The sequence below is a fragment of the Buteo buteo genome, chromosome 4, assembly GCF_964188355.1.
Source record: "Buteo buteo chromosome 4, bButBut1.hap1.1, whole genome shotgun sequence".
NCBI classification, from domain to species: domain Eukaryota; kingdom Metazoa; phylum Chordata; class Aves; order Accipitriformes; family Accipitridae; genus Buteo; species Buteo buteo.
This window is the reverse complement of record NC_134174.1, coordinates 40,874,886-40,898,912: the sequence shown is the minus strand read 5'-3', so window position 1 is coordinate 40,898,912 and position 24,027 is coordinate 40,874,886. Positions and strand designations below refer to the sequence as shown.

General features: G+C 38.0%; 1 protein-coding gene across 1 annotated transcript; it reads left to right on the top strand.

The window, feature by feature from the left end:
- BMS1 (BMS1 ribosome biogenesis factor) lies at nt 1–24,027 on the top strand. The gene is made up of 23 exons (XM_075025625.1): nt 1–72; nt 573–821; nt 1,217–1,407; nt 3,459–3,538; nt 5,051–5,239; nt 5,628–5,770; nt 7,076–7,197; nt 7,813–8,009; nt 8,734–8,870; nt 9,436–10,265; nt 11,206–11,307; nt 12,473–12,630; nt 13,171–13,252; nt 14,231–14,307; nt 15,341–15,523; nt 17,258–17,446; nt 18,069–18,249; nt 18,773–18,831; nt 19,871–19,993; nt 21,068–21,215; nt 22,145–22,320; nt 22,627–22,788; nt 23,503–24,027. Exons 2-23 carry the CDS (start codon nt 646–648, stop codon nt 23,737–23,739), a joined length of 3,942 nt encoding a protein of 1,313 aa, XP_074881726.1. The 5' UTR covers nt 1–72; nt 573–645; the 3' UTR covers nt 23,740–24,027.

Here is a 24,027-nt window from a genome sequence, read left to right as displayed (position 1 = left end):
AGCGGCACGGCCGGTGCGGACCCACGCGGACCCGGGCGGCGCGGCGGGACGGGACGGGACAGGGCAGGACAGGTAGGTGGTGGCGGCGGCGGCGGCCCCGTCCCGTGGGGAGCCGCCCCGCGGGAGGACCCTCTCCCCCTACCCCTCCTCAGGGCCGTGGGGCCGGCCCGCGGCGCGCCGGCAGCTCCCTGCCGCGGTGGCGTCGGAAGCCGGCTTCGCCCGGAGTGAAGTAGCGTGTCCGGCCCGGCCCGGCCGGCCGCTGCGTGTGAGGGGCCCGCGGCGCCGGGGGCGGGCTGCCGGCCGGCCCGGGGACCCGCGTCCCGCCGGGCGCGGAGGCCGGGCCGGGCCGAGCCCCGCGGCCGCGGCGGCGGTAGCGCGGTGGCCGTAGCGCAGGGCCTGGGGGCTGCCGGCAGCACCGCTGTACCCTGGGCGGGCTTCGGCGCCTCTGGTGTGCCTCCGGGCGGGGCGAGAATCGGCTGGTCTGGCCGAGGCGGTCGAGCAGCGTTTGCAGCGGGCTGCTGTTCTCCCGCAGGTACGCTGCGTGCATACGCGCTAACTGCCTTTTCTTCCAGTGCCGGCTGTGCGCTGTATCGCGCAGAGGCAATCTGCGTCATATTGGCTGTAAACAATTGCTGAAAGAGTAAGATGGAGGAAAAAGAGAAGAAGAAGCACCGCGCAAAGCATAGCGGGCCCAAGGCAGAGAAGAAAAGGAAACGTTATCTCAATGACCTAGGGATAGGAGACGAGGAGAATGCGCGGAAGAGAAACCCCAAAGCCTTTACGGTCCAGTCTGCTGTGCGGATGGCCAGGACTTTCCATAGGTAAGAAATGGGAATTGGTTATAGAGCGTGCGAGGTTGGCTGGATGGATAGGTGTTGGCTGCGGTTTCTTTGTTGCTCTGCATAGAAATGTACGTACTGTCATTTTCACTGGTGTGCTCGCGTAGCTTTCATCATTCAGCAGCTGGTGTTGTAGTTTATCCGTGTGTCAGGAGGGCGATGCTTTCTGCGTCTGTGTTATGTGGTACAGCTGTGTTAGTCCTAATGGAAGAAAAGTGTATAGCTCCTTAGACTTGGTGGGAGTTCCACACACATATTAGTATCTGGGCTCTTGGTGAGCCTTTGTGTCCAAGCTTTTGCAAATACTGAAGACTTTCAAGGAATAAATGTTACTGGTTTTTAAGTTCTTGTATTTATTTATTACAAATGTCTCTCAGAACTCAGGACTTGAAGACTAAAAAACATCACATTCCTGTGGTTGACCGTACTCCGTTGGAGCCGCCTCCTGTGGTGGTGGTTGTAGTCGGCCCTCCTAAGGTTGGGAAGAGCACCTTAATAAAGTGTCTCATTAAGAACTTCACAAGGCAAAAACTGGTTGAAATCCGGGGTCCTGTTACAATTGTCTCAGGTGAGAACAAAGATATGAGAAATGGAAATGCTTATTTTACACTCCTCATTTGTCTTGCTTTTAGAGCCAGGACGTGTTCATGTTCTCATAATTTTTGGCCATTTTGAAGAAATCATTTGGATGTGTTATCAGGCATACTTATTAACAGTGAAAGAATAGTGGGATTTAGGCATCTGGGGGAATTGTTCCTCTAGACTTGTTTTCCACCCTGCTGGGATCCCAATTCTGGGTGTTTTGGTGGTTTGTGGTTGGTTGGTTGTTTTTTTCCCCTTTCTTTTTCCCTTTTTTCTTCTATCCCCCCAGTCTTCTCCCAAGTTTTCCTTTTCCACTGGGTTCTGTTTTCCCTTTTGAACTGTTTTCCTCTGGCTGCATCCTAACCTCTGCACACATTTCCCATTCTTTCAGGTTGCCTGTCTATAATCCCGTCTTTGTGCCCCTTTCTTAAGCAAAGAATTAGTTTGCCTAGCCATTTCCAGTTATGTTTCTCCACTTCACCACCTGGTCAGTTCCTTTTTCCTTTTTGTTAAGCTTTTATTCCCAGTTTTCACTTGTCTTACTCTGTTCCCTTCATACTTTTCCCTGAATATTACTGGGGGGATCGTTACGGTGAAGGGGGAGTACAGCCCACAGCAGCTCAAGGAACCAATTTGTAAGGGAGATCTTGCCTGGACGCAGGCATGTTTGGTGCAGTTAGACTCTTCAGAGACTTTAATAAATCTCCTTTTTTTGCAAGGAATAATTGACAAATACGGGTGTCGTGGTTTAACCCCAGCCAGCAACTAACCACCATGCAGCCGCTCACTCACTCCCCCCCATCCAGTGGGATGGGGGAGAAAATCGGGAAAAGAAGTAAAACTCATGGGTTGAGATAAGAATGGTTTAATAGAACAGAAATGAAGAAACTAATAGTGATAATGATAACACTAATAAAATGACAACAGCAGTAATAAAAGGACTGGAATATACAAATGAGGCGCAGTGCAATTGCTCACCACCCACCGATCAACACCCAGCTAGTCCCCGAGTGGCGATTCCCCGCCCCCACTCCCTCCAGTTCCTATACTGGATGTGACATCCCATGGTATGGAATACACCGTTGGCCAGTTTGGGTCAGCTGCCTTGGCTGTGTCCTGTGCCAACTTCTTGTGCCCCTCCAGCTTTCTCGCTGGCTGGGCATCAGAAACTGAAAAATCCTTGACTTGAGACTAAACACTACTTAGCAACAACTGAAAACATCAGTGTGTTATCAACATTCTTTGGATACTGAACTCAAACCATGGCACTGTACCAGCTACTAGGAAGACAATTAACTCTATCCCAGCTGAAACCAGGACAACGGGAAAGTAGAAATGGCAAGGAAAATTCATGTGTTAAATTGGGTTTCCTGATTGGTCTACTGGGACACAAAGGTTGAATTTTGCAATTGATAACCTGAAGAAAAAGAACATGATACCTGTTGTCTATAGTTGTTTAAAGTTTTTTATTCCTGTTGTCTAAAATTCAGTTAGCTAACTCAAATTAATCAAGCCAAGTTAACAGTGGGTACTTTTTTCTCATTGGATGCATGTTAAGAAATTTTTTGATATGTAAGTCTAGCCTTTTTTTTAAAGGCTAGAATGGAGTGTATTTTTCCTAATAATGTCAAAAGAACTAGAATATATGGTAAAATAAAATCCATAGTATTAACTCTGGGGCATTAAAGAGAAAAGCAGCAGAGACTTTTTTTTTTTCCAAAGTGAAAAAAACCAAAACAAACCACTTTGTTTTCCTATTAGCAATTAGCATTGTTTTTGGAAAAGACTGAACAACTCTTTTGAAAACGTGTACTCAACCTGATAATTTTAAACCAAAAAGTTAAAATTTAGTGGAATTATGAACATTTGAAAACAGGTATTTCTACAATGGTGCAAGTTGGACAATCTGTGTGTTAGACAAGAATTTGAGTCCCAGATACTCTTCAGGAACTTCAGGAATGTGACCTGAAAAGAAAACAGTGGACTAATAAGTTTGCTCCCTCTGTTTCAGTTTTTGATTCTTAATTCTGTTTTCAGGTAAAAAACGCAGGCTAACTATTATTGAATGTGGATGTGACATTAACACAATGATTGACCTGGCTAAAGTTGCTGATTTGGTAAGTTAACAACGGCATGTGATTTCTACTATAATTTATATTGAAAATACTACTTTTGACTGGACCGTGCCAATGTCTGATTTCTCTACCCATTGCTATCAAAGGCAATACTGTCTTTGGTTTCAGAGAGAACAGGACTAAGCTCAACAATAGACCTAATATTCTGGAACAACCCCTAGGACTTTCCTTATCCCGGAGGTGGTGGGGAATAAAGTGTGTGTATATGGTAGTGGGGAGGATGTGGAAGAAGGGAAATGCAACTGAACTTCATTGCTAATGCAACTGGTAAACTTAGTGGAAGATCTGATAACCAGCCAAGGTGATAAAGTAACTTTTCATTAAGGGATTTGGTCAAAAATCTGAAAATGGTTTTTAGTCAAGAAGTTTTCAACTAATGTATAAAGTAGAAATATGTATTAATTTACTAGTTGGTTTTATTTGATGCACTCTGTCTCTGTCTTTGAAGACAGCTGTGTGGTAATACGATTGATTTCAGTGGAGTGTGGTTACTGTTGTAATTTACTTGTAACTTTTGGTTTAGTGGATTATGTCAACTGATCTTGGGGACCTAATGCATGATCCATTTGTCTATTTAGAATTTACTTTACATGTGGATTTGGAGTGTATTATAGCTGATTAGGGTTTGGGATCCTTATCTAAATATTAAGTATCTAAATATCTAAATGTATGTGTGCACTAGTCCAGATACATGTTTTCTACTTGAGGAAGGGAGATGTATTAAAAAATACAAAATTTTTTGTTAGTAGATGTGACAGATGTTTGAGACTTTGCATGCACATGGTGATGCTGAGAATCTATTTGGTTTTATTATTAGGAGCCTGAGATTACATAATCGCTCGCAGATCTCTGTCATCAGTTCCCATGTGTTTTAAGTTCTACATTGCCGAGGCCCTAATACAACTTTGCTTCCATTTTTGTGTGACTGTTGGGTGCTCTTTTCCCGTGTCAGTGTGTTTTAGTGATGTGCAACAGTAATTGCTATGTGTGAATTAAGTTTGTCTCATTTTTCCAAAAGATGTGGCCTTAGAGGCATTAGTGCATCCAAGATACAGATATAAAAATATTATTATTATTTTCAGACATTCCTGCAAATATTGAAAGATACTCTATTTTGCATATTTTAAATTTTCCAAGTAAACACCTCTTCAGAACTTATTATGATACTGTATGTTACTGCATTCATAGAGCAGCCTTATTATTCTATAGTTTTCTTGAACACAACGAGCAAATCAAATGTATATAAAGGAGATTTGACTGACTGGAAGAAGAGATTTGATTTCATAAGCCACACTAATTTCTAAAGCAGCTAAGATCCATACTTTTAATTAAAAAGCCAAAGTTGATTTTCAGGTTATATGAAAATAAAGAACAAAACTTTTTGCAAGACTTTGGTTCCCAAGAAGCTTATGAGTTTAAAGGTGTGGTCTTCGAAACTGGTTCATGTGGGCACCATGGTATTGTTATAGTGAAATGCTGATGTTGTGTTTTCAGGTTCTAATGCTTATTGATGCCAGCTTTGGATTTGAGATGGAAACATTTGAATTCCTGAACATTTGTCAGGTACATGGCTTTCCCAAAATTATGGGAGTTCTTACCCACCTAGATACGTTCAAGAACAACAAACAATTAAAGAAGACCAAAAAGAAGTTAAAGCACAGATTCTGGACTGAAGTGTATCCGGTATGACATTCAACATTCATTTTTCCATGTATTTTGCATTATGGAAGCTAAATTAAAAATGGGGCAATATTTCTGTGTTCTATTATGTTCTCACATCTTTTAAATAATACTATAAATGGGCAAATTATGAAATCTTTCTTCTATTTGCTAAACTATTTGTGTAATTATTCTCTGTCCCAGTGTGACTATGTGACTCGCTACTAAATGTGATACTAGTAAAAAGGGGGCAATTTTCATATTGAAGTAAACTAGTTAGTATGATCTTTTGGAAGCGGTTGTAACCTGCAATTTCTGATTATGGTTTACAAATTAGAATTGCATTACCTCTTTTAGTTTTGTAGATATTAAATTGATGTTTAATGTTTTTATGTCTTTTTAATGTCTTTAGGGTGCTAAGCTGTTTTATCTGTCTGGGATGGTTCATGGAGAATATCAAAAGCAGGAAGTTCACAACTTGGGGCGTTTTATCTCAGTTATGAAATTCCGACCTCTTACTTGGCAAACATCTCATCCGTATGTTCTCGTGGACAGGTGTGTGCTTTTCTCTCTGTTCTTCATTCTCAGTGTAGATGGCACCTTGCTCTTTAAAAAAGACTGTAATATTAGAGCCAGTCAGCTCTATGTGTGATTGGGTATTGAGTGTTATCTAGATGGCTTTAGGGAAATGAAACCATACTTTTCAGGTTTGTGCCAATAACTTTAGCCATTCAGTTTTCACTTGCATGGGATCCTGTAGTTAGGCCTTTGATATATTGTAAATACTTTTGAAACACAGGAAAAAAAAAGATTAAAATAATCCTGCTTGTTGATGATTATATTTAATTTCTATGGAAAAGAAACAGTATTCCAGCAATTTAACAACAGCTGGTGAATTAGTCATCAGAGTTCCCTGGAACATCCCTCTGCTTCATCTTCATGTATAGCATTTGATTCACAGTCTCTTTGAAACTTGAGTGTAATCTTGATGGTGGCTATGGCTACCTGAGAAATTACCTCGCCTTTCATATTTTATTGTCAGAATGCTTACAGTTGTGACTGAACTCCCACAAGAATCCAAGGTGCCTAGAACAAGTCTCTCTCAAAGTTCTAATTCTTTAGAAAAAATTGTCAGAGAAGTACATAAGCATCATGCTAAATCCTGCAAAATACAGAAAGCAATGAAAGGGAAAATGAGGAAAAACCACTCCATAGTCTTTCAGTAACATTGTTTTAGGTTGCTATAACTGTACAGTTATTTTGGTTGTGGGGTCACTTTTAAGCTGATCTGCAGGCAGAAAGCGTGTCCCGTCCTCTTCCTTGGCTGTGTGTTTGTTTTGCCTCCCTTGTGCAGTGTAGAAAGGAGCTCTGGAAGGAGTTCCTCCCTCATCTGCCTGAAAACAGCCATTCTTTCCCTCTCCTCTTTCCTGTGGTAGTCTTTGTGTTGCTCACTGCTGTTAATAGGGAAAAGAAGGTGGTGTGTGGCTGCAGGGAATGTGGCTTTCAGCTGTTTTCCCTCTAATGGCAAAATTGATTTGCAGAGGGTTATGTGTGGGAAGCGTATAAGCAGTAATTGTGCTAAGAAAGCAGTACATGTTTACTGAAATGTCAGTAAGTCTTCTGGAAATATATTGTTGAACGTGATTATACAAGTTTTAAAATACAATTTTAAAATATTTTTGAAAGCTCTTTTTTCCATGGATTTTTTTTTTCTTATGATCATTCTATTTTAATTATTAGAGTCTGCAGAGCATGCAGTGGCAGCAGTGATGCTGCAATTCTGTTTTTTTAAATTACCTTTTTTCAAAAGTTACTATTAGGACTGCTGGATACTCTAACTTTTTTTTGAATGTTGGATAGAATGGAAGAGTTGACAAACCCGGAAGATGTTCGAATCAATCCCAAATGTGACAGGAAGATATCACTTTATGGATACTTGAGAGGAGCACACCTAAAAAACAAAAGTCAAATTCATATGCCAGGTAGTTTATCGGGTTCTTAAAACTGTTTTTATACTGGTCTGTGAATAACAACATAGCTGTTGCTGTTTTTATTGTGGAATGATTTGTATCTTTAAACTGTACATTGTAAACTAGATTTTTCACCTTTATAAATCCATGTTATGCTTTTGGAAATTAATTTTCATAATACATGTTTTTGTAAAAAGAAATCCTTGTAAATAGTTTTGCTTTTAATTGTGCAGTTTTGTAAATTCTTATGTAAAATTTCTCTGCTCATTGAATAAATTTAATATTTTAAGTGAATGATTTAAAAGCTTAAATTGGGAAATATTTTAATAATAAACTTACAGACCTACTCAGAAAAGTGAGTTTCTAGTTTTCTCACTTAAAAACAAGCAAACAAACCCAAAGCTTTGCAGTATTCTGGTGAACTTAAGAATACTTCTCTAAGTTCAGTGGTAAGGCACAAGAATTGGATGTTCGATATGGAGCTCACTGTTGATGAATTGCTGAATGCTAGAGTGTCTTGGGTTTTTTTTTGCCTTTTTTTTTTTAAATCTCGTCATGGTGAATTGTACAGATTTCAGAATCAAAACTTTGTGAAAACCTTGTTACTTCCTTTGTCTGTCACCCCAGGTGTAGGAGACTTTACTGTGAGTGATGTGAGTTTCCTACCAGATCCCTGTGCTCTACCTGAACAGCAGAAGAAGCGTTCTTTAAATGAGAAAGAGAAGCTAGTCTATGCCCCCCTTTCAGGAGTTGGGGGCATTGTATATGATAAAGATGCTGTTTATATTGACCTTGGTGGAAGCCATGCTCACGAAAAAGAAGAGGTAAGGAAATGCTGTTGGTGACTTGAATTCTCTTGCAAAATGTAGTTTTTATCCTTAGAGCCAAAATAAGTGTTTAAAAATAAGCTTCTTTAAAATAATCAATTCTTATACATTTGTAGTGGGTAACTTTTTTTTCCTCTGGTGATTTCAGAGGAGGGATATTTTTATTATCTCTGTGTAAAATATTGTGCAAAACATTTGGAGGATCAGTTAATAGTAAGTACCTAAAGTTAGTTTCATTAACTTTCCAAGCATTGTATTAAGATTTATAAAAACTCCTGATACTGGGATATTATCACTCTTATTTTGCAGGGCAGGGTCTTTGTGGGAGAACACTTACGGGATTTGACTGGTCAAAGGGAGAGGTGGAAAACATTTGCATGCAAACATTGAATCCAGCTCTTTTCCCCTGTATTGTGCTACATGTTAAATATGTTTGGATCTACGATAATGTGTGCTTGCTGATATTTACTGTAGTGGTTGTATACTGTGAAGGAGGCCCTCTTTAATTTTTCTTGGTTTAATATTGTATGCATTCTTCAAATGTGAAGAGGGGAAGGGAGACCTTGCTATTCTGAGAAAATGTTTATTTAAGATGCTTTGGAGTTTTTTCTTGCATATGCATATTTCTACTATTCTAGGCAGATTAATGACTCTGTTAGCTGTTCACTAGACATTTGTTTATTCATTTTAACTGAAAAGTAAAAAAATCTTGGCTTTCCAGGAGGAAGTGAGACCAAATCATGAACTAGTTCAGAGCCTCATCTCCACACATTCAGCCATTGATGTTAAGATGGCGTCAAGCAAGGTCTCTCTCTTCATGGACTCTAGACCCTTAGGTTCAGAAGATGTAGGACAAGAGTAAGTTTTGAATGCTGAGCAGTGTTTGAGCATGAATGAATCTCTAATTTCAGGCTCTAATTCAGGAAGAATTCTCAACAGAGCACCGTTAGTCGAATGGCTTATTGCCTAATTTTTCCTTTTCTGAGACTACTCATATGCCATGTGTATTTTGAGATAGGAATAAGTGATATTAGAAAAGTTTTGCAAGCAGTATAGCCCTGCCTTCCATGAATTCCTTGCTGTTACAGCCGTAAGTAACATACCTCTGTTTTTCGTCAGAGTTTTGGAGAATGGCAGTTATAATCTTCAGTAGAATTCATTGTATAACCTATTTTCATTCTGTGGAAAATGAAGAAATTTCTTGAAATTATTTATGGCTATAACATAGAGTATATTCTTGAATTAAGACATGTTCTGTACTTAAAGAACTCCATTGCCTTTTTAACGTTCTCCATAACCTCAGTCTGTTTTTAAAAAAAAAAAAAAAAAGTATTTTTAAATATTGACATGAAGCTTCATTGTTTCATTAAAATTTCCTTGTACTTTATCATCTTACCCCAAAATGTGATCTTTGGGAAACCAGGTTTGTGATGCCAAGAGAAGAGAGACGGATTGATTTGATGACTGGAAGAGTACGTCGGAAGGCATTATTTGAAGAAGAGGAGAAAGAAAATGATGATGCAGGAAGCGATGAGGAAGATGATGATGAAGAAGAAGCAGCGGCAATGTCTGAGGATGGAAGTGATGGCGATGATGATGATGATGCTGAGGAAGAAAGTGACAGAGAGCTGTTATGGGAAGAGATGGCTGTTAGGAGAGCCAAACGTCTGAAAACAGAGGTGTCTAAAGAAGAAGCTGTGAATGAACTGCCAGCATTTGCAGACAGTGATGACGATCTTGAGATGAGTTCTGAAGGAGAAGGAAAAACTGCCCCTGAAGAGAACGAGATGGAGCAAGATGATGATGAGGAGGAGGAGAATGAGGATGATCAAAGGACTCATGAAAATGAAAGCTCAGATAGTGAATTTGAGGCTGCAAGCAAAAGAGTAGCTGAACCTAAGCAGTATGAAATAAATAGTGAAAATACAGAAATGAGATCACAAATCTCAGATCACGCTCTGAAAAGAAAAGCAGTGCTCACTACAGATTCTGGAAACTGCACAGCAGAAGAGGCATCAGAATCTGAGGCTGAAAACTCTTCCCTTGATGAGAGTGATGATGAAGAAGGATCACATGATGAATCAGAAGCTGAAGAGTCAAATAGGAAGGGATGTCAGCACACTCCAAAGAAAGCTGATAGTATTAGACAGACTAAACTTAAAGCTCTAGAAGCTGTGGATGATGATGTGGAGAATCTACTGAGAGAGGAAGAGGAGTATGAAGAAAAAATAGATTTTTCTGCTGACACGACAGGTAAACGATATATGTTAAAAATTTTTACTGTCCATTTTTAATTGGGTTCATTGTTAAAGGATGTAGTAATTAGTAAATATTATATAATTTTTCCCCTCCAATGTATATATAGTTGTTAAGTGGCAAACTTCAAGCTGGGAAACCAGGCATTATCTGCTATTAAGACTTTGATTTGCAATATAGTATACAGGTCTTGGGTTTCCTTCCTCTGAAATAGAGGTGATTCATTTTGTAAACTTCATTGATACTGCATATGTTTCTCTAACTTTATGGCTATGTGTGTAAAACAAATTATGATGCTCTATTACATTTAGAAAGAATAAAACATTCTTGGGGGAACATTACTAAAATGTGTTAACTACTCAGTCAGCACTGGAACAGGTTGCCCAGAGAAGTTGTGGAATCTCCATCCTTGGAGATTTTCAAAAGCTGTCTGAACATGGTGCTGGGCAACCTGCTATAGATGACCGTGCTTGAGCAGTGGGGCTGGACAAGATGACCTCCAGAAGTCCCTTCCAACCTCAACCATTCTGTGAGTCTGTGAAGAAGACATGTATCATCATGAAAATAATCAGATCTGTTACTATTGCTAATAATAATATCTTAAAATTTTGTCCTAAAATTAGGACTCATCAGAAAAAAAACCAAAACAGTGATATAACTTGTTAGCCGCAATTTATGTTTCTGTGTATATATGGAGTATAATTATAGTTACGGAGTATGGTTATAGTATATTGGTTTAGTGGGCATGGTTGACAGTTGGACTTGATGGTCTTAAAGGTCTTTTCCAACCTAAATGATTCTATGATTCTATGAAAAGAAGAAACTGTGGGTTGTGTCTACGCTTCTTAAGCCTGTTGTCATGATTGTATTTAAATTTTGTAGCTCCTTATTCTTCTTCTTTCTTGAAGGTAGAATGCAAATTTTTTTCCCTTTTCAGGTGCACTTAAGTGGAAAGAGGACCTTAAACAGAAGGCAGCTCAGGCATTTCTAAGACAGCAGCGTTCAACTCCTAATCTTCGTAAACTCATATATGGAACAGGTACAAATCTGTTGGGAAACTTGTACTGTCGTAATATATGGTAGCTTTTTAGCTGTTACCAAGTTTGCAAGTCTGAATCTTTGAGCACTGTGTTTTGGTGGGAGGCTTGAGGAGAGATAATTGACTTTTTTAGTTGCTGGTACTAATTTTCACTAATAGTAGACAATTTTGACTTTTTCAATAAAAAGCATTTTGAGCTTATTTTCCAGACTACTAGGTTGTTACTCATGTTTTCTTGTACAACTATTTCTCTCCAGACATTTCAAGTTTGGTCATTTGTATAATTATCTGGTAGGTATTAGGCAAATCCATTATGGTAATTGATGTGTTTCATAAAGGGATGTTGTTTTTTGGCTGTTTTCAGGAATATCTGTCTCACAGTGACTAAGAATGGAATATTCTCTTAGGTGTGACTTAGTATTATCATGGCTGTAATAAGGGTGTTTGTCAAGAAGAAAAGGCTACCTGGCTTAAATGGAAAAGTGCTGTTTATGTAACTTGTCCTTTTTAGTTAACTTTTCCAGTAGTTGTCTGAATGTATAAACCTCATCATGCAGAACGTCTGTAGAACACAATGAGAATTTGGCTTCTGTAAACCTTCCACGGTGCAGGAGCAGGAAGATTTGCTGACAGATTCTCAAGTCTGGTATTGATTTGAGATTAGCTTGATTTACAGATTAGCTTAATGTCATTTCTATTCACAGATTGTTTTGGTATTGTTTCTACTTATGATATTGAATGAACATCCTGTGTTTACTTATTGGGCATTATTTTTTCAGATTATTCCAGTTATGCAAATAGAACCAGATTTCAGGTTGTTCAAAGAAATTTGCACTGTGTGGAATTTGTGAAATGAATTACATCTTTCCATATGGAACCAACTGTACAACTGAAGTTCACTATGGTCACAGTGTTTAGTATCTCTGTGGTTGCCGCTTACCTTATTTTGTCCGTGTGAGGGTATTAATTTAACTCTTACACTGGATCAGTATACCTTTTTCTTCACTCTTTTATCTTTAAAACTATTTTTAGTTTTTAGTTTGCATCTTTTTTTTTTCCTCAAACTACTGCAGGTGTTGTGAAACATGAGGCAGAAGAGAGGTTATTAATGAATGTAATCCATGTACTGTGGGGTAAATAATTGCAGCTTGTACGTTTCATTTAGCTGTCGAGGATGAGGACCATGAGAATGAGGATGCCAGTGATGAACTTGGGGGTTTGTTTCGTGTCAGCCGTCCAGACAAAGCATCCAAACAGAACGCTAATGCTCTTGACTGCTCCAAATTTCTGATAGAAAAGCCGCAAGATTGGGATTTAGAAGAGGTAACACCATTGGATAATTGTTTCTGCATATCCTATACTGGTTATATCCTGGCTGTGTCTCATAAAGTACCACTGAGTTGTCATTGAAACAGACCTATGGGAGCTACAGCCAGTAGCTAGAGTATCTTCTGCTACTTGCTGTTGTTAGAAGTATTTACTAGCTAACAGATTCCAAGGTCTGTTCCTACAGGGATGGAAAGTTAGAATAAGTCAATTTAATGCTTGGTGCTCGTGACTATTTGGTAGATCACAGTTTGCTATTTATTTACTGAAAAGTAAAAAGCAGAGGAATCCTGAGTGAAAATATGATCTGGGTAGAGACCTTTAGTGTAAAGACCTTTGAGTAAGAGTTGAGTTGGTTTCACATTCCTGCTTTTGCTGAGGCATTGTATGCTTCCGGTAATGATGGCTTGATGTAGAGCTGCGCGTGAGAACATCAGATGATCCCTGAGATGATGGAGGAGTGGGGAATATATTAGAGACTGTTTCTGTTGATGACAAGATGTAACTGTACAAGGCAATGACACTATTATTTTGCAGGTTATGAGCAGTATTCGAGACTGCTTTGTTACTGGAAAGTGGGAAGATGATAAAGATGCAGCAAAGCTGTTGGAGGAAGATGGTATGTGTAAGACTTCTAAAAATGATTAATGCATACAAGATTTTTAAGAGAGGTACAGTTTTGGAGTTACAGATGTAGAATGTTTTGCATTAGTGATATACTTGCAAATTTTTTCAAACTATTACGTAAAGTATTATACAGATACTGATATAATAAAACATTGCTGTAAAACTTTCTGCAAACAGTAGGCAAGTAGCACATTCTGGAGTTTTATTCTCTGAAAAATAGGGTATATAATTTTAATTAGGAATTGGATTCCTTAGTCATCACATGGCCATGCCAACTTTTGAGTTATGTATCCAAGTTTAGCTATTCATCATCTATGTATGGTTTATTCTTTTGGATACTCTTGGTAGAAATAAGCAGAAATTCTTCTTTAATAAACTGGTCATTCACATTTGGCTGAGAAGTGATATCTATCTTCAGATGTTTTGAAGGTGGTGTTTTTGTTTTTTAATTAGGAAATATTCAGAAAATTTTAATAATATGCCTGTACCTTATATGCAAAATTATTGTGGTTTGACAGGCTTCTATAAGCATTTGGTTTTAACTTAAAATTTGTCTACTATATTTAATTTTTTATTAAGTTTATTTTTTTAAATTAAAGATAGGAGCTCAGTTGCTTGGCTGGTGTCTTGTGTCATTAGATTGCTAACAAATGTGCTGTGTGGTCCTTTGGAATGATCTAAACTTTATTTACATCTTTGAAATCATTAAGTTAAAGGTATTGAAAGGAAAAAGGAGTCGTCACTGGAGTTCAGCTGAGAATTTTCAGCTGAAACTATAGAGAGGGCAGAACAGACTTACAAAACTGTTGATGGGAAGAAAAAATATTTGGACTGCAACTAATCTACAAAGCAGTACTGAGAAATACACAATACTGAAAATATGAGAAATTGTATGGAACAATACAACAGTGGTTAACTGCAGTGTAACAGAGTGGTTAACTTGTCATATCTTGGGTGCTTATTGTTGCAGAAGAACTGTATGGAGATTTTGAAGATCTTGAAACCGGTGTTGTGCACAAAGGAAAGCATGCTGCTGAAGGAGATGAGGTCTGACCTGTATTTTTATGTTCTTTAGCAACATATATGTATATAAGTTCCTGATCAAGTGATAGGCATCCTATGTAATAAATTTGTTTTCATGAATCAATAGGAAAGAAATCAATGGGAACAAGGAAGAAAAGATGTATGTATTACAGACTTTGGAACCTATAAATACCTAGAATGGCATGTTCTTAGTCTCAAACTGAATTGTTTAAAGTTAATTATGTAGGAGAAATCACCTCACTTATTTAACAGTAGGTGTCAGGCTTAATCAAGAGCTGGAGGATCTGGAGGTATGGGAGAAGTATTTTAAAACCAAATGTGATCATAACTGTTTGTACTATGTCATTTTATCTGATGCAGAAGATTATAGAGCTCTGTTTAAACACAACAAATCGTGGAAGCTGACACAGTTTCCTAGTCATTCCTCATATCTGCATAAAAGAGGCTGGTGGAAGCGATTTTATGCTGTGGCTTGGATATCTTCCAAGAACAGAGATGTAGTTGTCTGTGACAATACAGATTGAAAAATCAATTTTTTTTCAGAATGAACAACTTGATGGCTTTGCATTTCATTATAAAATTGAGGGCAATGGCATCATTTTGGCAGTTTTCAAATGGTCTGTGAACAAACCTCCTCTGCTCTGGCCTCTAAAGAGTGCTGCCTTCCAGCATAGTATTACTCCGTGCTATCAACAATTACTTTTTTTCCTCTTTTATTATGTGTGCTTCTTTTAGCTGTAGAATAACAGATAGGTCAGTTCTAGGGTCTGTTCCCTGACAATAAAGTAAATGTTAAGTCAAGAAGTTTTCTCAGTGAAAAGGGATATGATGAGATCATGAAATGTTTTGGCCATTGCTGAAGTCACATCTTCTTGTATGAATAACTTACTAATTTCTGTCTAAGATTGAAATATTTTCAAAGTGTCTCATTTGTATTATGACAAAATACAACTTAGTAATATATAGTAAACTGTTAATCAGAATGGGTTGTTTTCAGTGAAACGTTTTACATGTTTGATAACTTACTGTTGATTAGTCTGGAAGTGAAGAAGAGGAGGAAGATGGAAAAATGTCCAAACCAGAACCCGAGGAGGAAGAAAAAAAAAAGGAGCGCATGGACAAGAAACGGAAACTGAAAGAAATGTTTGATGCAGAGTATGATGAAGGGGATGATACGTACTTTGATGATATTAAAGAAGAAATGCATAAACAGGCACAGGTACAAGCTGTTAACTTGGCAATTTATCTGGCTCTACATCTTCAAAATATCCCACAGAGTTTGCCCGAAGGCTTTTTCCTGGAGACATGCATGACATTCAGGAGCTACTTCAGAAAGTACACAGAAAGAAATACATGCTTGTGATTTGTTGTTGTTGGGTTTTGTTGTTTTTTGTTTTTTTTTTTTTATGGTTGAAATTTTTTATTCCGTTAGCTGGAAAGAAAAACAAGCCAAACAACTGAAAGCTTAACTTAAATTGACTTAAGTAGTTAACCATATTCTAAATCATGGAATAAGTCAGGATGTGTCATCTAAACTTCATCTACTTCCAAGTTTTTAACAGTTATCCATTTGTCCCTTAGTGGTAGAATGAGCATGACAGGTCTGAAAAAAACCCAACCAACAAACCAAAACGTGAGAGAGAAGGTTCCCCTCCAGGTAGGGGCAGGGTGGGGGGTGGGCAGGGAAGGCATCCTTTTATGTGTAGGAAAGTGAAAACCCTTCTCATACTAATTTGTGTCAAATATTTTTCTGGTGTTATTTTTAGTGTGATTTTTGCAATGTTAATGGATAAGTAAGTTCTGTGTGGCAGTCTTTTTCATCAAACTGTCAAGTTATTTTGAGGAAAAAATAATTGAGGACCATCGCTCTGTAGATGTGGTAGGAGTCCTCAGGGTAACTATGTGTAGAATTGGAGGTGTTGATTTTGCTCCAGGCCTTGGTTTTTTAGATAAAATCTTGTAAGCTTAAAAGTAGCTTCTTTCTTTGGCTGACTTGGAAGAGCATTGCCTTACATTGCTGATAACTTCACTGTCTTCTCTTCTGACAAAATCTTGCCCTGAATAGTCATTAAATTAATCGTTACCTTCTTGCATTAGCCTCTGTCATAAGTGATCATAAGAGCTCTGGTATGCTGATGTACTTACTAAGAGCACTTAAAGTGGAAAGGACATTCCAGTAAAAGAAGAGAAGACAATTTACAACTGTTTCACTTGAGGTCTGTTACAGAAATATATATTAGCAATACTCCTAATGCAGAATGGAAGGGCAAGGATCTCAGACTGGGGATGTGTAAAAGCTTCTACAAAAATACACTTGGACCAGAGGATTTGTGCCATATCTCAATACCTTGACAAGTTAAATTAATAATTAGTTTGCTTAAACATGGTGTCTTATAGGTAGCTGAACATCAGGAGCTAGAACAGGAGGGTGAGGCTTCTGTTATTCCCAAGGATATTTTAAATATTTACACAATATCTGCATTCATATGGTACAGAAGAGCTTTAAAAGACCCTTTTGAAGATACACAGTGACAGGATGCACAGAAATATTTTTAAGCTGCTGAGTAAGATAGGAGCCGTCATAAAGGGGCACCTTAAAGATCAGGACATTAACTTTAAAAGGTACTTGGGCTCCTAAATCAAAAATGTACTTTTGACAGTTGTATCTTTAAAATCCGAAGTCACTTGTAATGAAAGGTATACCAGAAGTCATTCGGTCATTTGCTTCTCTTGGGTACTGTCTTTCAAGTAGACTAACAGGCCCACTTGGGATTTCAAATTGGAAGGAATTCATGGTGGCAGAGATCTTGCTCTGAATAAAAAGTCACAAAACCTGTCAGATCTTCTGCAAAAGATAATGTTAGCATGTTTTAAATAGAACTGGCACCTCATGAACAAGTTGTTAATGCTTGAATTTTGTAAAACACATGGTGACTTCCTCTTTGTCACATAGCTTAATCGAGCAGAATTTGAAGATCAAGATGATGAGACCAGAGTGCAGTATGAGGGCTTCCGGCCTGGGATGTATGTTCGAATAGAGGTTGAGAATGTCCCATGTGAATTTGTCTTGAATTTTGACCCTCATTATCCTGTTATCCTGGGTGGTTTAGGCAACAGCGAAGGAAATGTCGGATATGTACAGGTATGTCGCCAAAGCTGTGAGTGCACTTTATATCGGTACAGGTATGCTTCAGAGTGTCTGGAGTTACTATTTATTTTCTGTCTACTAAAGATACTGTAAACACAGAGAGAAACCTTTGTCTTTTGTCTCTTGAATAAGGGATTTGCTTTTGATACAATTAACTCTACAGTAGCAGACACTGGATTTTTACAGGCTTAATTGGATAACTGGAAGAAGTTGTTACTGTTGTTGAATGTTCATCTGCAGACATGTCTTGGGACTAAGGTCTGATTGTGATTGCTAAATTGCAAACCGAAATTGCACTCTGAGGTTCATGGTCAATGGACGAGTGGCTATAGAGAAGTTACTAGCGCATATATATATATATATATAAGTATTTTTTTAATACAATATTTGCTTGTATGCATACGAACAGGACTTCAAACTGAGCGAAATACTGATTAGCTTTATCTTTCCAGTCAACCTAGTGTTAATGAGAATGTTTGAAGATATAAAGCTTACTGAATAAAACATTCTAGTGTAGATGGAAGTTGCTTTCAATCATTCCTGACAATTAAGGCTTGAATTTCAGAATTGATGTTATTATCCTGTAATAGCATTGTTCATCTTTTCTTCTAATTAGTTGCGCCTGAAGAAGCACCGATGGTATAAGAAGATACTTAAGACACGTGATCCTTTAATCCTCTCATTAGGGTGGAGGCGATTTCAGACTATCCCCATGTTCTACATTGAAGATCACAATGGGCGTCATAGGCTTCTGAAGTACACACCACAACATATGCATTGTGGAGCAACTTTTTGGGGTGAGGGTGTTCTGGAGTTAGTGTCCTGTATCACTTAATCATTTTAAAATTCTCAAGCTTTACAGGATGTATCAGGAAATACAGCCAGTAGCTGTTGGAATGAGAAGTCTTTAAAAAGTTGTGTTCTCCGTGTAATATAAAATAACACCAAGTAGTATGGGAAAATAGGCAATTGCCTATTATTCATGATTTATTTGGCTTTTAAGGAAATTCTAAGCATTCTACTAGGTTGTATCATATCAAAGAGGAACCTGATTTGTTGGCTGTGTGCAGAGACACACTTGCACACATTATGGGCCCAGCCCTGCAAACGCTTCTGTACATGAGTAACTTCTTGTTAACCATTCCTTTAACTTCTGTGGGGCTATATATGTAAGTAATGGGTTGAATGCTTTAAACTTTTCTTTGGTTTTATTCATTGAGAATATTTGGCATGTATTTCTAAGCTTTCTCTCTTTAAATAGAGGCTAGATGTTTCCTAGTAAAACTTTTCATAATTTTTTTAAATTTAATTTCCTTGCAGGGCCTATCACTCCTCAGGGGACAGGATTTTTGGCAGTTCAGTCTGTCAGTGGCACAACGGTAAGTTTGTTATTGCAAAATGTTGATTACTGCTTTCCATGGGTCTTTGGATAAAATATAGATTTGGGGAAGGTTTACATATGGTAAAGCAGTGATGTAGGATCTGAGAAAGTAGTGGACTCAAGCTTTTGAAAGGTGTCTTGTGATGAGATAGGAAACTGGGTGGAGGTTTGGTTTTGGGGGGTTTTGGGATTGTTGTCTCTTTTGTGAAGTTTGGTTTGGTTTTTTTCAATTTTCATCTGCTAGCTACACTGAAAGTGACAAATACTGCTTTATTATTTTCTGTGGAAGGATTTATACCTACTTGATTTTCAGGTACTAAGTATTTAGGTAACTTTTAAAACCTTTTTGCAGGATGGGATACTGATGTTCCTGTTAAAAGTTTGCTCTTAGTGTGATTTCTCCTCATCTTGTTAGAATATTTATAGGTATCTGAATTAATTTAAATAGTGCTAAAGCAGTATTTATCAAATATGATCTTTGTTGCATATGCATTACCCAAAGGTAGATTTATGTTTACATACAACATATTTACGAAAGCTTTGCATGGCATTGTAATGAGCACGATAGTGATCAGAGTGGTGATTATTATCTCCTTCCTAAAATATGCCTTGTTTAGGTCCTATTCCACAATCATTTTTTTATATGTATTAAAAGGCTATTTTCATCATGCGTCCCTAGCATAATATAGTGACTTACAGCAGTGCAGAAAGCACTTCTCCTTAGAGACTTTCTGTCTGAGTAAGATTCTGTTTCATAAAGAGAACACAGGTAGGTAACAAGGACTCTTAGATTGCTTCCAAGGTAATTAGAATGGCAGTTCTGAAAATCTCATTAGTGAGTGGTAGGAATGTTATGTCAGCAGCACCTCAACTAGTCTGTACAAAGTCAATTTGCATTTGTCATGCTGCTGTACTCCTGTAAAGGTTATAAATTCTGAACTCAAACTCTAAAAAAGAGTGAAATTTTATCAGTGAAGTGGTTTCTTCACTGACTGTTAAATATACATTCAGTAGTGTCTTTCATCTGTCTTTTTCAGCCTGATTTCCGGATTGCTGCGACGGGAGTTGTGCTTGATTTAGATAAATCGATAACTATTGTAAAGAAATTAAAGCTAACCGGTTTTCCATTCAAAATTTTTAAGAACACTTCTTTTATTAAGGTAGGTATGTATACTGTAAAACCACATGTAACCAATGTTAGGAAGGAATGCAACCTGGGGCTCCATCTGTCTTTCACAAGGCAGAAGTTCCCTGTGGTTGTTGCATACTGTTCTGGATCTCAGTAGCTGCTTGGTTTTTTTTGAGCTGTCTTCAGTGTGGTCTCTAAAGGTACTGATCATTAGCCAATAAATAAGAATTCGTGTTAACCAGAGAAAAATTCTGGAACAGTGTCCTGGCTCACGTTCAGTGTGTGGTGGTTTGTTTTTTTTTTGTTTTTTTTTTTTTTTTTGTCCTGTCCCCTTCCTTCATTGAACCCACTGATTAGTTTCCCACAGTTGCAGACACCTCTGGAGACTGTGAACCTGTCCCTGGTGTCATTCAGGCGGTTTGATCCCACTGAATTTCAGCTCTGGGATCAAAGATGACTTCTATCAGTGCTTAGGACTTCACAATTACAGTTACAAAAGTGTTTGGGGCAGGAAGTGTTGCAGAAATGAATTTTCATTGACCTTCCAGTTGTCCTTAGTTAAGCTTCTAGGCTCAGGAAGAGCTTGGGTTATTCTGCATTTGGGGCAGTAAGCAACTAAACAGTTGCTCCCAACAGTGAGGCACTCGAGTATTCACACTAATAAGCCTACACAGAATTTTTCCTGACTTCCTTGTGACTTACGAAAGAAGCACAAACTTTGAAGAGCTATACTGTAGTAGTCTTAGAGCTAGCAACTTAAGGCAGCTTACTTGCTTTTAAGGTATGCTGTGTTCCAGCAAATGACTTTAAAAGAGAACTGGACAGATTCTCTTAAATATGTTCTGTTTTAGAATTGTAAATGTATATATTTAATGCTAAGAAGTCTTGCCTGTGGTATATGACATTAGATTACTTTTAGTAGCTTACCTTAAAGTCATCTCAGTAGGTTTATGGTATGATCAGCACTCTTAGTATAAAGACAATGTTATGTTCTTCCTATTTCTTTATGTGATATGCTTGTGGGAATTACTTATGTTTTTGTGGCCTTCATAGGTCACAGAGAGACTTAGAATCTTGAATGATGGTGGGTAATTCACACTTTCAGGGAATGTTTAACTCTCAGTTGGAAGTGGCTAAATTTGAAGGTGCAGCAATTCGTACTGTGAGTGGTATCCGAGGACAGATCAAAAAGGCCCTCCGAACTCCAGTAGGTGCTTTCAGAGCAACATTTGAAGACAAGTTGCTGATGAGTGGTAAGTTTCACTTTCCATGTAAGTTATTGCACAACTTTCATCCTGCTTCACAGATTGAAAAGCTGTGTTTCAAGATCTCTGGGATCTGATAATTGAGATGTGAATTCAAAGAGCATGAACTATCTGGTGAGATGCAGAATGAAATTTTAAAAAAGTACATTTTATGTTGGATTTCTTTGTTATACTCAGAAGTCGTATAGTATGCAGATGAAAAGGTTTGTCTTGGAGATGTATTTCTCAGAGTGTTCAAAAGTGTTTTACACAGCATGGTATGCTTTTCTTCTTGAACATGAAGATGAATTGTATTTAGTGGTGTAAGTGCTAGAAGGACATTTTTCTGAGAAATCCCGAGTGGCATTGTAACTTTAGTTAACTGTTTTCCCTAACCTTTTGGGGAAATTATGCAGAGGGTAGGGGTAAGCGGTCTCCTATGTTTACTGAGTGTCACTGTGATGTTGAGAACATGAGTTTGTGCTTATTTGGGTTTATATGACCTCTGTTTTCTTGAACCCATTGAAATTATGGATAGTGCAAAATAAAAGCAAGTTAGTTACTTTATAGAAATAGGCAGAGGAAAAGCAAATTGTTTTTGTCAGTAATAGTAGAGGCACAGATACACGTATGAACTCTTGCTAGTTCTTTAGATGAATATGAATAATGAATAGGGTGGTATTCTCAGCTGACTGCTCTTCAGGAATATGTACTATTTATGACTTTATGGAGTTTTGCAAAATCCAAGTGTACAAATAGTTACGTTGCTTTTGCCTAATGTCGAAGAGACTTGGTATGTATACCAAACATGTGGTCTAGATGCTAGAACGCATGGTTTAGATGCTAGTTATCTATTTTATTCAGGCAATCCTTGCTTAGAAAATGGATGTGATGAACTGTGGTGTTACAGAGCCAAGCAACATTTCCTTTTCTTTCAGATATTGTCTTTGTGAGGACTTGGTATCCTGTTTCTATCCCAACATTTTATAACCCTGTAACATCCTTGCTGAAGCCAGCAGGTGAGAAAGATAGTTGGAGTGGAATGAAGACAACAGGCCAGCTGAGGCATGAGCGAGGCATCAAACTGAAACAAAACAAAGATTCTCTCTATAAGGTATATTTGATAGGTTGTTGTGTTGTTTTTTGTTTGTTTGTTTGTTTTTAAACCAGTGATCACAGTCAAATTTGCTCTCTGTCTCAGACCTGTGCAAACTGAGAGCAGTAGAATTGGGGTGAACAGATTCACGGTTCAGTGCAAGGACATCACAGAATGTTTTTGGGGGTTCTTTTTTGAGGGGGTGGGGGTTTGGGTGTTTGGGTTTTTTTTGGTTTGTGGTGGTTTGGGGTTTTTCCCCTGGAAGATGGAAAACAAAAGCTTTTTAAGATCATGAATCTTGTCTGTTCTATATCCATTTTTTAGCCTATTGTGAGGGAGAAAAGGCATTTCAATAAGCTCCACATTCCTAAAGCACTGCAGAAGGCACTGCCTTTTAAGAACAAGCCTAAGAATCTTGAGAAGAAAGGCAAGACTCCAAAAGACCAGTGGAGACCAGCTGTTATCAGGGAGCCTCATGAAAAGAAGGTAATTATCACTTATTCTCAAACGAGGACTCCCGAAGAGTAAACGTGTTGCTTAGACCATTTCTGACTGTTGTTTCAGCACTTGAATTTACTGCTAGTGCCGGAGACATATATGCTCCTAGTGAAAAATTATCACCTGCAATTTGTTTTGTGCCTGTTTGGCACGCAGTATGTGCATGGAACTGTTGCTGAGTGGACGGTGTTGATTTTTTTAAACTACTGGGTCACCTGAAGCCTAAATATAACTTTTGTCCTTGTCACAGCACTTGCAAGATAATTCAGTTGGGTGTACTGCTCTCACATTATGGGTGACTTAAATTGGCAGCTGTGGTCTTTTATTTGACTTGTCATTGCTATGCATTATTAACACAGACAGACCTTGAAGCAAATACTCTGCTTCAGAAATTGAGAATTACAGAGTGCTTGCAAAGGCAAGAATATCCAAACTGCAGTTTAAGTGTTCTGTAGTAGCAATTAGGCATAGCCTTTTAAATAGTATCTAACAAAAATCAGAGTTCAAAAAAATTAAACCTTTGATTAACTTCCTAACAAGATAAATAATTAAACCATTTTAGAAATTGGTTAACAGGTGCAGAAATAATTAGGAACTTGCCTTAATCTCTAATTCATTATATGGCTTTCTGCTGAGGTTAAAGTGTTTCTTGTTCACCAAAACCACATTGTTTGTATATTGATTCTCTATTTTCTGTTTTAGATATCAGCCCTACTCAGTGCTTTAAGTACAGTGAATAATTACAAGATAAAGAAAGCCAAAATAAAACATCGGGAACAGCTTAAAGAATATCTCAAAGTTAAGCAGAAGGAGGATGAACAGAAATTCAAGAGGCAAAAGGAGGCTAAGAAAAAAATCTATCGCATACTGGGGCAAAGGGAGAAAAAGAGGCAGAAGTCAAGCTTGAAAGGATCTAGCAAGGGAGAGAAGAGTACGTGAAATTTCATCAGATTTCGGGCCAAATGAGGAAATAGGGTAGCTGTGCAATTTTCTATTGAAGAAACAAAAAGGCCTTGGACTACACTAGATGCGCTTTCAAGAGAAGAAAAATTGCAAATATGACCTTATGCTCTTGAATACATTTGATGATGTATATAAATAAGATGTAGAAGTATGGATTGTGGTTTTTCTACATGATGACTCTGGAGGACTTTGTATTTCAGTATATTTCTATCCATACTACACATTCTATCTAGCCAATAAAGTATTTTAATGTCAATTACAGAA

What these genes read in the sequence shown, in the direction of transcription:
- BMS1 (XM_075025625.1), top strand. Translation starts at nt 646, where the DNA reads ATGGAGGAAAAAGAGAAGAAGAAGCACCGCGCAAAGCATAGCGGGCCC. An exon ending in TGGCTAAAGTTGCTGATTTG is followed by an intron (nt 3,539 to 5,050) that starts GTAAGTTAACAA and finishes TTGTGTTTTCAG; the next exon opens with GTTCTAATGCTTATTGATGC. An exon ending in TCAGAAGATGTAGGACAAGA is followed by an intron (nt 8,871 to 9,435) that starts GTAAGTTTTGAA and finishes TTGGGAAACCAG; the next exon opens with GTTTGTGATGCCAAGAGAAG.